Source organism: Nyctereutes procyonoides, unplaced genomic scaffold (genome assembly GCF_905146905.1).
Source record: "Nyctereutes procyonoides isolate TBG_1078 unplaced genomic scaffold, NYPRO_anot_genome, whole genome shotgun sequence".
Taxonomy (NCBI): Eukaryota; Metazoa; Chordata; class Mammalia; order Carnivora; family Canidae; genus Nyctereutes; species Nyctereutes procyonoides.
In genome coordinates this window covers 25,783,639-25,797,307 of record NW_026575046.1, presented here as the reverse complement: position 1 = coordinate 25,797,307, position 13,669 = coordinate 25,783,639, and the positions used below count along the sequence as shown (strand labels likewise).

The following is a 13,669-nucleotide window of genomic DNA, read 5'->3' as shown; positions in this document are numbered from 1 at the left end:
ATCATTCTTCTATTCCTTAATATCTTAACTTGGAAAGTTGGATGTTTACTATATGCTACAATCTCTTTTAAATGTATATGAATCTTAAGCCCAACCTCTTTATGTTATAGCATAATCCTCCAAATATTTAAAAGATATTCAGTGTACATTTTGTTTCCTAACCATCAATTTCTTCAAATTTTGCAGGGGGTGGGGAAGGGGAGAAAGAAATTGTTTCCAGATCGGTATCCTTTAGATAATCCTAGTTTGGCATTTTCTTTTGTAATGTGTGATGTTTAGAAAAATGGAATACTCTAGTTGCTCTTTGACCACAGCAGAATGTAATAGGACTTTTATGAGAAATAAACTAGCTTCCATAAATGCAGTTCAACTTGTATTAAGGGGTTTGAGCAATCACATTATATTTGCTGCTTACAGACATATTTTTAATTATCTAAAACCTTCAAGCCTTTCATTTTTCTTAAGTCCTGCCGCCTCTACAGTTTTAAGACAGGAGATGTGTGGATCTACTAGTAAAGACCTCCTACCTTCTTGTAAAATAGAAAGTAACTTGAATAGAGAGAAAAAAGACTTGCCTCCAGGACAGAAAGATCCCATAAAGGAATGCTAACATAGTAAAATATGAACAATGAAAGGTATTTGTTTTCTTTACCACTGCACCCCCAGCACCAAGAACAATGCCTGGGGTAAAATAGGTATCGGTCAAATATTTGCTGAGTGACTAAAGAGTTGGGAAACTATAGCCTGAGTTTTTTTTTTTTTTTTTTTTTCATCCTAGGCCCTCCTAACTGTTTAAAGGATCATTTAGTGATAGAATAGTTCCCTGCTATCTCCTAGGCAGCTGGGTACAGATCTAGAATAAGATGATACCTGACATATACTTTGTCATTCCAGACAAGTCTTTGAAAAATAAGATGACATTACACCTCAATATTTGTCTGATTTAATGGAACTATTAAAGAAGCTATATGTCAAGACAAATTAAGATTTTCTTTTCCAAAATTAGGACCCATAGAAAGAAACTTATGATATAGGATATTTTAGAGAAAATGGGAGTCTAATCTTGACAATATTAGCTGAATCAAGGTTTCTCTTTTTTATCATTTCCTGTCCACCAGGTACAAAGCTCTTCTTGAAGTTAATGAGAATATCAGACACAGAGAGATCTCAAAATGTGCACATATCAGCCTAGATCATTCTTGCACTAGAGAGCCCTTTGAGTGAGTGTGACCTCCATGTTCTATTATTCTGATTATTGCTCAGAAACTAAGGCTGCTTAGGAACTTTCATGGGTCCATAAAATGTCTAACTCTTGGAAGTGAGTTACATGGTTATAAGTAAGTCTATATAAATATAAGCAAATAATGCTAAAAATAAAAACAAAAGCAAACTGCTAAAAATAAAAACAAAAGCAAAAATAAAAACATAATAATTTTCTATCGATTACATCCAAACTTTACCTAAATAAGAAGCAAGAGGTTCATTCTTTTTGGTAGACTCAACATTAAAGGTTGTGTTGTGGGGGATTATGATTTGATTAGCCTTTTGCATGACGACAGTTCCATTCCAATCATAGGCTCCTACTGCTCCAAGCATGACCCAGTCCTTATAACCAAATAAAGAAAACAAATGATGTTTAACAAAATAGTAAGAATGTAGCATTAACAATATGATAAATTCTATTTAAAGTGCTTTACATATATTAACTCATATAATTTTCAAAATAACACGACAGTAACTTGGCAGAGTAAGTAACTTGCCCTAAGTTATACAGTACAATACCCCATTGAAATGTCAATATTCCTTTGCATGAATTCTGATGCATTTTATTTCACCAACCACAAATGATATATTTCCTAATCTTGTCTTTCTGCTTAATTCTGGGTGCCAAGAATCCTAGGTCTTGAACATGGAATTCTAGCAAGATATTTGAAAACACTGAAATTGGGAAAAAGATACATTCCATATCATTAGCAATTATTTTAAGTATTTCATTTAGCCAGATGTATAATTACATTGGGCAGACCTCAAAATGTTTGATTCACAATTATTAGTACAATATAGTGAACTGTGTAAAATAAGTTGTTTTCCTAGTAAGTTTGTGAGATGCCATTTTCCCATTTGGATTAGAAAGTCATCATGGTCAGAATAACGGCTCAAGCCATAAACTGCTAGTTGCATTTATAATGTTGATGCTTGGGCATTGCTTTTGGGAGTGAAAACCTTAAAAAAAAAGATATTTCATTTTCTACCAATTGGTCAATGTACCTGTGAATAATGAGCACTGAAGCCCGTCTGAGACATTTCCATTTCGAACGAAGCTGCTGACTGGTCAGCTGTAGCTATAACAGAAAGATAAATGCCTATTAGCACACGGTTAACTTGGAGAGACAGGCTAATTAGAGTCTGGGCTTTTAACCAACCAGAACTTCCAACTTCTTTTGAGTTGTGTTCAGCTACACATTTCTCAACCCAAAATTCCTAGGTAGGGCTGGGTGGAGGAAAGAGAAGATTAGCAGAAGGCCATGCCTAAATTCTTGACTGATGGCTTCCCCATCCTTGCTGAAGAAGTTGAGAAATCTCCATTCATGCTTCTGATCTTATATTCTATCATGCCCATGGATGATATGGCACTTTGGATCCACAGAATTAAAGTTGAAAGTACTGAAGTTGGAAACCCGTCTTCCCTTTACACCATGGGAATCCTGCTCAGACACTGGGCTAAACTTACCTGTTATGTTCCAGGGCTAAACAAATTTTATTCACACATTTAAAGAGGTCTCTTGTTTCTATCAGCCTCAGCTATATTTCCAGCTATAGATCCCCTCAGAATACCATTATTTGATAAAGGGTGCAGGGATTCTGGGTTTGTATTTGCTCTAATTTCTGGTGGTAGGTATCAGTCACAGATTGGGAAGGGACTTTTGGATGGTCTCTAGGTCATATTAGAAAAATTTTTTTAATCGTATTTTTTTAATAGAATCTGTACCCATTTTTTTTGTACCCATTTTTTTAAGTCAATGGTCTGTATGAGGTTCAATAGCAACCATTAAGTCTTTTTATCTTTCCAAGAGCTCCATGAATATGAACAGTTTTAATGAGGATTTCTATGGGCAAGATCCTATACTCATTTTTAGGCCCTTTACTGAAATACAGAGACAATCCAGAGCATTCCATGGAAAATGTGCTATTCTCAAAATATTCACCAACCCAAAGCCACAACCTCCTAAGGGGATTGAGAGAATGTTGATTCATTTGCTTTCAGTTGGGAGTTACTGATTTATTTGGCTTTGCAAATAAGTTAAAAATAGTGCATAATTTTAGGAGTCAGTCATGCCTATTGAGGCATGATAATAATTAAATTTGTGAAATCAAACTCATTTACTAGTTATTTACTGTTATAAATTTATTAACAAATATATCAGTGGTTGCCTTCCTTTAGGACTAGGTTAAATGAGGATATCGATCAAGAATTCAAATATATCATTTTAACCTCACATATGAATTATCATCTAATTTAAAAGACTGAGGTGTACTTTAACTTTGAGGTTTTAAATCCACAATGATTTATGGTGTCTTTTTTTATTTATCTTTGCAAGGCCAATTTTAAGAGTGCAGCAGGAAAGACCTGCTGCCTATTTCTAGAATCTTCTGGGGTTCTGCTTAGGGAGCTACATGATAGTCTGCCTAAATTGTCCTCATGGTAATATCTCCTTGTACATCTCTAAATTTCTTGCTGTTAACTCCTCCCCAGACCGTTCATGAGTACTGAGATAATCACTCTCCCCACTGCTCAGCGCCTGGTTAGAAATCTCAGCATTTCTCCCAACATTTGCTGGGAAAGGGAGACAGACTCTTCTTTTGATTGGGCAGGTTCGCGGCCTGTTCTCGTCACTAGGTGGCGCTGTCCGTGGTAAACAGGAATTTCATAATTGTTACTATTTACCATCTAAATATAAATGTTGATAAGAAGTGGCCACTTCCCAAGGAACAAAAAAGTGAAGCCCTTTCTGCTTTCACTATGAAAAAAACAAAAAACCCGAAAAAGGCTAGTCAAAGCACTGAGTTTGGTTAGGCCTGAAAGTGTACCAGTAAAGATGCAGGAAACATTTCAATCTGAGGACATTTAAAAAATAACTTTGCTTTTAAATACACAGATGTCTTAGAGTGTCTGGGCATTCCAACATGTAACCTTTAACTCATGGTGTGGTTAGTTTAGAAGTAACACAAAAATTTCATTTAAGGCAAATTGGGCTCCTCTTTTCCCAACAGCTGATAAAGGCTTCATTTCTACAAGTTCTACAAGGTTATGTTTATTTGTTTACTTAGGGGAGGTTTAAAATGGAAACTGTATTGTATCGTGCTTAACTATCTAATGTAACTAAGTCATTTCATTTAAATGGTCTTTAGAGATTGTTTCTATTATATCACACTATTGACATAACATATCACATTATTAAACATTAAAAGTGCACAATGACTTGGAAATCTTTGTATATTTCCTTGAGGCCAGCAAAGCTTACAGTCTGGCCTATTAGTAAATGACACTGGGATAACTGCTGTGAGAGCAAAGCCACTTAAAAGTGACTTGTGCACAAAATGTAGGATAGTTAAGTTCTTCAGAAGCAGCTGTGACTCCAGAGGGATAAGTAATTCAAGTGTTCAGGTTCTAAAGGTGCAGGGGAAAAGCAGCCAGGCAAAAGGGAAGGAGAGAAATGGAAGTGTGCATGGACTTAAGATGCTCATCAAATCTAAACTAAATTTGTCACTTACAGCAAGGTAAGTCACCACCAGCATTTTTTTTAATAATTTTTATTTATTTATGATAGTCACAGAGAGAGAGAGAGAGAGAGAGAGAGAGAGAGAGAGAGGCAGAGACACAGGCAGAGGGAGAAGCAGGCCCCATGCACCGGGAGCCCAACGTGGGATTCGATCCCGGGTCTCCAGGATCGCGCCCTGGGCCAAAGACAGGCGCTAAACCGCTGTGCCACCGGGATCCCACCACCAGCATTTTTTTAATTGAAAGAGAAGACAGAATGAAAATGAGAAACTATCAGAGTGCTTTGTACATAATAAGGGTTACGGGTCATACAGAAGTGGAAAAATTTTCCTTTCCTCCCCTCCAGGTTCCTTGGCTGGTTTAATAAGTAAACTGACCTAAAACAGATTAGCAGGAGGAAATTAAAACAAATTTAATTTCATATGAGAGCTCTCCTCCCCCAAATATGAGATTGAAGGACAAGTGGGGGCAATTGAAACTTATACGCCATCCCGACATAAGGACCGGGGGCTTCAAAGGGAGGAGGGAAGTTCATAGGATATATAAGAACAGATGTTTGGCAATTAGAAGTTTGCTATGCCATGCAGATAGGTCTTTAAGATTAAAAAGTTATCCTTGGTTATAGCTCGTTTTCTGGGCCAACTGCTCTGTAAATTCTTTTAGGTATTTAAGGAAGAGGTAAAAGTATTTCCTGAGTCTGCTGGGTCTTGATTGCCTTTAGCTCAAAATAATCTATGTGCCAAAGTGACATATTTTGGGATGGCCTATTTTACTCCCCTTTAATTGTGAGGCATAGTATATTTATTATCATGGGTCACTGTCAAATAAAGCTTGAAAGCCACTACTCTAAAATAATTTCTTTCCTTTCTATATATTTTAACATTCTGTTGTCAGTCACTTTTCTGCATTTTTCTCATCATTTGATACTGAGTCAAAATGGTGTACTTGTTTTACTTATGTCTGTTTCTCATTTTATCTTTCTGTTTTCCATTATCAGGTCATATCACGGTGACTGAGAAGATGCTTTTAAACTCCTATGTTTAAATGTGAAAACAACTGTCCTTCTATGTGTCCTCACAAGGATAGGGTCCACTGGATTCAGATGAGGCATAAGTGCAGAACTCTTTGGAAAGAGGGAAAGAGACATGTTCTCCTAGGCTCCAGTTATCAGAGAACATGAAGAAAGAGGCCTTTTCAGTTTTTCTGGCATAACAATTCTAAAGACATTTTTTTGCAAGGCAAGGGCTAGTTTCAAAGTAATTTGTTACTTGACATCTACCAAAGGCAGAGGAAGGAATGCCATGACTCACTATCCTCAGTAGCCGATCGCCATTACAAAACTGAAGAAAAAAATCTACAAAAAAGAATTATGACTTAGACAAATATAGTGAAGCTGCCATGAGAGTTGAGGCAGAGTTCCATGAAGACCTTTAAAGTGGGCAAGAAGCAAAATAGAAGAAAATAAATGAACAATGAAGTGACTGCAAACAAGAACAGTTCCATAGAAGCCCAAAATAATAATAATAATAATAATAATAATAATAATAATAATAATAACAAATTAAAAAAGAAAACTTGAGCTATGTCTCCATTTTCTAAACCTGTGTCACAGAAAAAGACTAAATCGCGTGGGCACATTTTTGTTCCGGTGAGTCTACACTGACCATTGCCTTCCCCCAGTCCTTACATCCTTACAGAGAGAGCTGCCAACAGAGTCAGTGTTGTGTAAGATAGCCATCTCAGGGACAGATTTACATTAAAAGGCATTGTTCCATGCTGGCTATTGTACACACTAAAAGTGCATGAGCCGTGTAGTAGTAATAAATACCAAAACCCCACTACATTGACTTTAAGTTGTAGAGAAAACATGCAGACTTATAAGAACTCGTCCTACCTTCCAAGGCAAATATTCTTTCTCCCAGAGCTTCAACAATAGTGACTAGAGCCAATTCATCAGAGACATTGAAGAAATGCTTCTCAGTGGGTTCACTTGCAATTGATTTTATTTCTTCCACAAATTTTTCAGTGCTTAGATTTCCTCTGTTATAGCTCCCAAGAATCTAAGACATGACAAAATGGCAAGAATATACTTAAATTCTATGTGTTAAATAAGGATCTCAAGCATTTTTGTCAATAAACACGGGAGTGTATAATACCTTAATACAATGCAATTTTTATGTATTTCCACATTCTTGGAAGAACAATCTTCAGATTATGTAGATTCCCTAATATTAACTGTTACATACTATAATTGGTGTAGGAAAATATAAAGGGCAATCTTGTATGTTTGTGAAAGTTTCTTCTCCTGCATTCTGTGTCCCTCTTTATGAACAGCTCTATCTCTAAAGCCTGACAGTTCAAAAGTAATGTTATAGTTTCTGAATGTCTTTGGCATTATTCCAGCCCATGCCACCACCATTTGATGGCAAAAGCAATTAGCATGAGTTACTTGATCTTGAATAGGAAGTTCTTCTTGATAATCTTACCAAGAGCCCAGTCCCATTACACATTTTTTAAACAGATATTAAACTAAATAGTAATCTAATTTGGCAATCTAGAAAACAGATAATCAGGATATTCCTGTTTGAAACCAAATGCTCAAGACAGGGGCCCCCTCCCACTTTTTAGAGAAAAGGGAGGGGCAGGAATTATCTATTATGGTTAATCGCAGTTATTTAGATTTCTTAGCAGATTTTCTCAAACATCTATTTTATTTTTTAAAGTAAGGTTTATTGAGATATAATTTATATACAGTGAAACCCACCCTTTTTAGATATACAATTCTGAGTTTTGACAAACCCACACAGATGTTACTATCACTTCAAGATGTAGAACATTTCTATCAGTGTTCTTTCTTGCCCCTTTGTAGTCAATCCCTTCCTTCTCCTAACCCTTACAACCACTGATATATTTTCTGTTCTTAAGGCTTTGCTTTTTCAAGAATGTTATATTTATGAAACCATATAGCACGTAGCCTGTTGTGTCTGACACCTTTCACTTTGCCTAACACTTCCGAGAGTCATTCATGTTGCCTCATGTATCAGAAGTTCAGTGTTTTTATTGCTAGTAGGATCCCATTGGATGGATGCGCCCAAACTGTAAACAGTCCAAATGTCTATAAACAGCAAAGTACGGAACAAATTGTGGTAGATTCATGCAATATATAATAAAAAAAATGAATTACTGAGGCATAAAATATAATGGGTAATCGTTATGTTGAGTGAAAAGTTAAGCACAAAAGAGTAATACTGTATAATTTAATTTACATAAAATAGAATAGGCAACTTAAGCTATGGTGGTATAAGTCATAACATTGGTTACTACAGAAGTGAATATTATAAAAATGAAAGTTCAAGAACTTCCTGGGGGTGATGGAAATGTTCTATATTCTGATGGAGGTGTCAGTTACATGGGTGTATGCAATTATCTAAACTTTGTACATAATTTTCACATTGAAATCTTGCATTTCACTGTTTGTGTTACTTTATTTTTTATTTTTATTTTTTAAAGATTTTATTTATTTATTCATGAGAGACACACAGAGAGAGGCAGAGACATAGGCAGAGGAGGAAGCAGACTCCCTGCAGGGAGCCTAATGTGGGACTCAATCTCAGGACCCCAGGATCAGGCCCTGAGCCAAAGGCAGACAGTAAACCACTGAGCCACCCAGGCATCCCCAGAATTTTTTTTTTTGTTTTAGATACGCATAGATACCAAGAGATTAGAAAAGGAGAGCAAGAGATGAGTATAGGATTTGGGCTGATGTGTATCAGGTAAAGGACACCAGGTGGTGAATGTGGTCTGGCCCATAGATGCTTATAGTGCATACTTAAAATACATGTACATGTACAAATACAATAATAAACATAGAAACTTATAAAGTGCGTCACACTTTCACAAATGATGGGGTCTCCTGAACTAAGGATCATTAATTCAATTCTGTGCTCCTGGAATCCAAAAAATAAAGGTAAGATCCCAAGCTCTGTGCTATTGCTAGAATTTTATATTATCCTACTCCTTAGGGACAAGAAAAATCAGAACATTTGGTGACCACGAAGATACCAGAAATTTCTAGCTTCATTTTCCATTTTTAAATCATAGGCATAGATTTGTCTGGCATCATTAAACTGGGACTCTATGGTGCCTTCAAATTCCTGTTGCAACATAGATCTACAAGAGTTCCCAATCACAGTTCAGCACTGTGCACTGTGTGGGTCCCAAACACATGGGTGGGCGGGCAAAGGGGGAGGCGCTAGTCAGTCCTGTCCTCACTGGGTCTTCTGGCCATGGATCCCCTGCCTCTTCTGAGCACCCGTATCCAACCCCACTCTCCTTCAGCTGCCCCTTCTAGGCATCTGCATGTATTTTTTTTTTTTATGTCAGAGAGTTTTATTAAGAAGGGTACAACTTTCCACTTACAGTTAGGAAAAAAGCTAAAATTACTGTTTTAGGTATTGCTGTTTATGATCTACCATACACTTGTTTATTTGTATCATAAAATACATGAGGGCTTAGATTAGTAACTTAATCATTAAAATGTACACTAAATATTAATGTGAATAGAAGAGTTGTGTCCCAGCTAGTCAGGCAGTTCTGGAGTTTTCCTTCCTAGTGAGAAGGTGCTGGGGGATTTATTCATGGTTTCTTCTCCTTGCTTGACTCACGCCCTCCTCCCTTTCCCACAGAATACCTAGGAGAGGTCCTGAGCAATATCACATATCTGCACATACAGGTCTTCATTGAGATCCTTGTCTGCTCTTTACCTCTGTGTCTACCTATAAAATGTGTTCATGAGACACAACTGCCCTAAAGTTTGTGAAGAACTTTGTGCTGTTTTGAAAAAGTGAGAAATTTAGGAAAACAAGAGCTGGCTCTAACGAAATCGGTATACTATTTCGGTAGCTTTTTTGTTTTTGAACCCAACTCTCTACTACTTGCCCAGATTTGGGTAGGAAGGTCAATACCAGGAGTTTGCAAAATTACACAAGAACACAAAAGCTCAGATCCTGTCTACTTGTCTGAAAAGTAAATTCCAACCATTAGAAATGGTTTATATTTGAACAGAGGCCACTGGTGCTTTTTTCACTTTAGCTACTTGATGGGGAAGAGAACTAATGGAAATGAATGTAGAGAACTGTTTAGATAGGGAGGGAAACCCAAGGGCCACTTGTTCTTATTACATGGAACAATTGTCTCTTGTACTTAAAAACAATTAAGATGGTCCTCCCATATCTCGATGAACATGCTCCAGAGAAAGCATGGAGAAGGGTAGGAGAAAGTCTCCAGCCCCTAGAGCCTCCATCACACCTGTGTGTTGGTTTCAGGATCACTGGGGTCTTGCTCAACACCTTCCTCTATACCTGGTATTTTTCTCACACACTGCTAGATTCTTCGGTCAGCAGTTTTGCTACACATGGATTTCTTTTAGATTCACACAAATTCTACGTCATGTGAAGCCCTCTGAGTCCTCATTGTTTTACCTAATTTATCCTAGAAGTTATATGACACCCTCATCTGGAAAGTCACCATCCTTCCTCCTTAGTCTCTATTGAACACGTTCTAGATTCACTATCACGTTGTCATGTTAACTTCCATTTCACTTACAAAGTGATGCATTTGAAAATTCACATAAAAATTGTAAAGATGCTTAGACCATGCATGGTTGAGGTTCTTAGTTGTGATGTAAAGGTTATTAGACATTTAGTACTCTGTGTGACAGACAAGAGACAATTAGGTAAAATTCAATGGGGAAAATGCCCAAGTGATGTACTTAAATAATAAAAATAAAACATATAAATGGAACATGAGAGTATATATTTGGAAGAAAATATAAGAGGAAAAAATTCCCAGAAAGTACTGTGACTTGCATCCATCTTGAACTATTTTGTATTATGGAATAAAAAAATGTAGGAAAGTATTTTGATTCTTCACCCAAGGATCTGGTGCTTGTGGAAACATTATTTTCTATGAATGAGAAAAAATACAAAATAACACTTATAAATTACTTCTGTTTTACTTTATACAAATATGTCAAGACCAGGCATTTGATATTGTTAATATTTACCTGAAGTAGACATTCAGAATTGAAGCTCCCTTGAGGCAGATGTATCAAATGTAAAGTGTACAATTCATTTACATGTACTATGGTGCGCTTTGTGTGCAAATGAATGAAATGTTAAGATATTTTCTAACTTCTCTTATTTTCATTTGAATGCTGTAGATGATACATATTTCACAGTCATTATAATCCCAGCCATTATCATTTTAGATTAGAATATGAATGTAGAACAGGCTCCTGCTGGCAGTGTGTAGCATCCTCAAGTGACAGAGTATAGACCATACAGAATCATACCAGCTTAGGATCCTCACCAAATCTGAGAGTTTAATGGGTCATGTTTGCAGTTTTACCACAGAGTGCTTAACATTTCAATGGTCAATTTTTGGGGGGGGCATTGTCTTCCCCAAAACACATCTTTGTGGTTTCAAGATCAATTGGTAGGTTAAAAAAAAAAAGGATTAGGAGGAAGAGCCCAAGTGGTAATACAGGTAGAGCCTCGGGTATATTTGATCCATGTGAAGCATGAATGGAGCTTCAGAAATGTCTAAAGCTTTCTGTGTGAATGTACAAGGAGAAGAAATAAAATAAAATTACTGCCTTATTTCCCAGTTTGGAACAAACTAAAAAATGAAAGTTTCACTGGGGAAAAGAAATATGAATTGGGAAAATAGAAATTCTTGCTGAAGTGAAATTTTTCTATACATTATTTATAACATTTTTGAAGGGCAATTTGACAATTCATTGATTAAAATAGGAAAGGAGCTCGTGATTTTACGATTCTCCAGGAAAACTAATGTAATTATGAGAACCCTTTTTGACCAGATGGGAGGCAAAGTATGAATTATCAACTAGGGATCCGACCAAGGGAAACGTAGTGACTTAAGGACAAGAAATACTGAATATGTAGCTAGATATCATGTAAAAGTGTTATAAGCTTTACTTAAAATTAAGAAGTCATTCATTGATAGATACAGTATCTGCTTTCCACTGAAGTTTATTTTTAATGTTGTTAATGTTGCTGATGGTTTATTCAGATCATTGCCTGCTCAGAGGCACCTGGAAAGCCAGACTATATTCTCTGGGGGGAAGCTGAACAAATGATAGCATTTCTGATATCCAATTGTCTGGGACAAACTGGGCATACATTGGCTTATGCAATTGAAAAGACCAGCCATAGAGATAACTGTGGCCAGTATCGCTGAGCGAAGCCAGGATCTATGGAATTATTCTCAACCACAGAAGAGATCAAAATAGTTATAGTAACTATTATTGTAAGGAGAAGTAATAATGGATTAATAGTAATAGGCAAGAGATAATTTATAGAACTAACAACAAGGGAAAAGACAGAAATAATGTGGTGTTTTTATTTTTCATATCTGTATCCCAAATAAAAAAGGACATTGCTGGATATTTGGGCTCTCTGCATAATTTGACTATTGTTGATAATACTGCATGTACCCCTTTGAGCCTGTATTTATGTATCTTTTGGGTAAATACCTAGTAGTGCAATTGCTGGATCATAGGTAGTTCTATTTTTAACTTTTGAGGAACCTCCATACTGTTCTCCAGAATTTGCACTCCTACCAATGGTGCAAGGGGGTTCTCCTTTCCCTGCAACCTTGCCAACACCTGTTGTTTCTTGTGTTGTTAATTTTATCCATTCTGACAGCTGCGAGATGGTATCTCATCATGGTTTGGATTTGTATTTCCCTGATGATGAGTGAAATTTGGCATCTTTTCATGTGTCTGTTAGCCATCTGGAAGTCTTCTTTGGGGAAGTATTCATGTCTTTTGCTCATTTACTAACTGGATTATTTGTGTTTTGGGTGTTGAGTTGATAAGTTCTTTATAGATTTTGGATACTAACCTCTTTGGATAAAGAAGGTGACATAAATATATATATATATATATATATATATATGATGTATAAATATATTAGGTAAAATTCAATGGGGAAAATGATGATATATAAATATATATATATATACAAGATTATATTATATGTATAATAATATATATTAGATTATATCTACATAATAGAATATTACTCAGCCATCAAAAAGAATGAAACTTGCAATTTGCAACAATGTAGATAGAGCTAAAGTGTATTATGGTAAATGAAATAAATCAGAGAAAAATACTACATGATTTCACTCATGTGTGGAATTAAAGAAACAAAACATATGAACATATGAGAGGGGGGAAAAAGAAAGAGGGAAACAAACCATAAGAGGCTTTTAAAGATAGAGAACACACTAAGGGGTGATAGAGGGATGTGAGTGGGATGGGCTAGATGGGTGATGGTGATTAAGTAGGGCACTTGTGATGAGCACTGGGTGTTATATGTAAATGATGAATCACAGAATTCTACTCTTGAAACCAATATTGCACTGTTTGTTAACTAACTAGAATTTAAATTAAAATTGGAAAAGAAAACAAAAGAACATTGTTGCAATCAGAAGTTGTCCTGTCATAAGAAAGTCATCTTGGTTATAAAATAGGTAGAGTCACCTTGCCTCTGGGAAGCAGTGAATCAATTTTGTGTTCTGGGGGGGGGGGACACCTGCATGGGTTGGTGGTTCAGTCTGCCTTTGGCTCAGGGCATGATCGTGGGGTCCCAGGATTGAGTCTCACATCCGGCTCCCTGGATGAAGTCTGCTTCTCCCTCTGCCTATGTTTCTGCCTCTCTTTCTGTGTGTCTCTCATGAATAAATAAATAAATAAAATCTTTAAAAAAAATTGTGTTCTGGGAGTTTATCAGGGATGAATCACTCTTCTTCTTCCATTGTTACAAGGGTGTGGGGTGTCCTTCACTGTTCATACTTTTGAAT

At 36.3% G+C, this 13,669-nt stretch overlaps 1 protein-coding gene across 1 annotated transcript in view; it reads right to left on the bottom strand.

Annotated features, from left to right (window-relative positions):
* The window catches only part of ITGA1 (integrin subunit alpha 1), a 167,224-nt gene that overhangs the window by 56,796 nt on the left and 96,759 nt on the right, over positions 1-13,669 (bottom strand). Inside the window, exons 9-11 of the mRNA XM_055324892.1 lie at positions 6,675-6,840; positions 2,269-2,342; positions 1,461-1,605 (exon numbers count right to left, since the gene is read on the bottom strand). Of these exons, the coding sequence (XP_055180867.1) occupies positions 1,461-1,605; positions 2,269-2,342; positions 6,675-6,840 (385 nt within the window). The remainder of the gene's footprint in view (positions 1-1,460; positions 1,606-2,268; positions 2,343-6,674; positions 6,841-13,669) is intronic.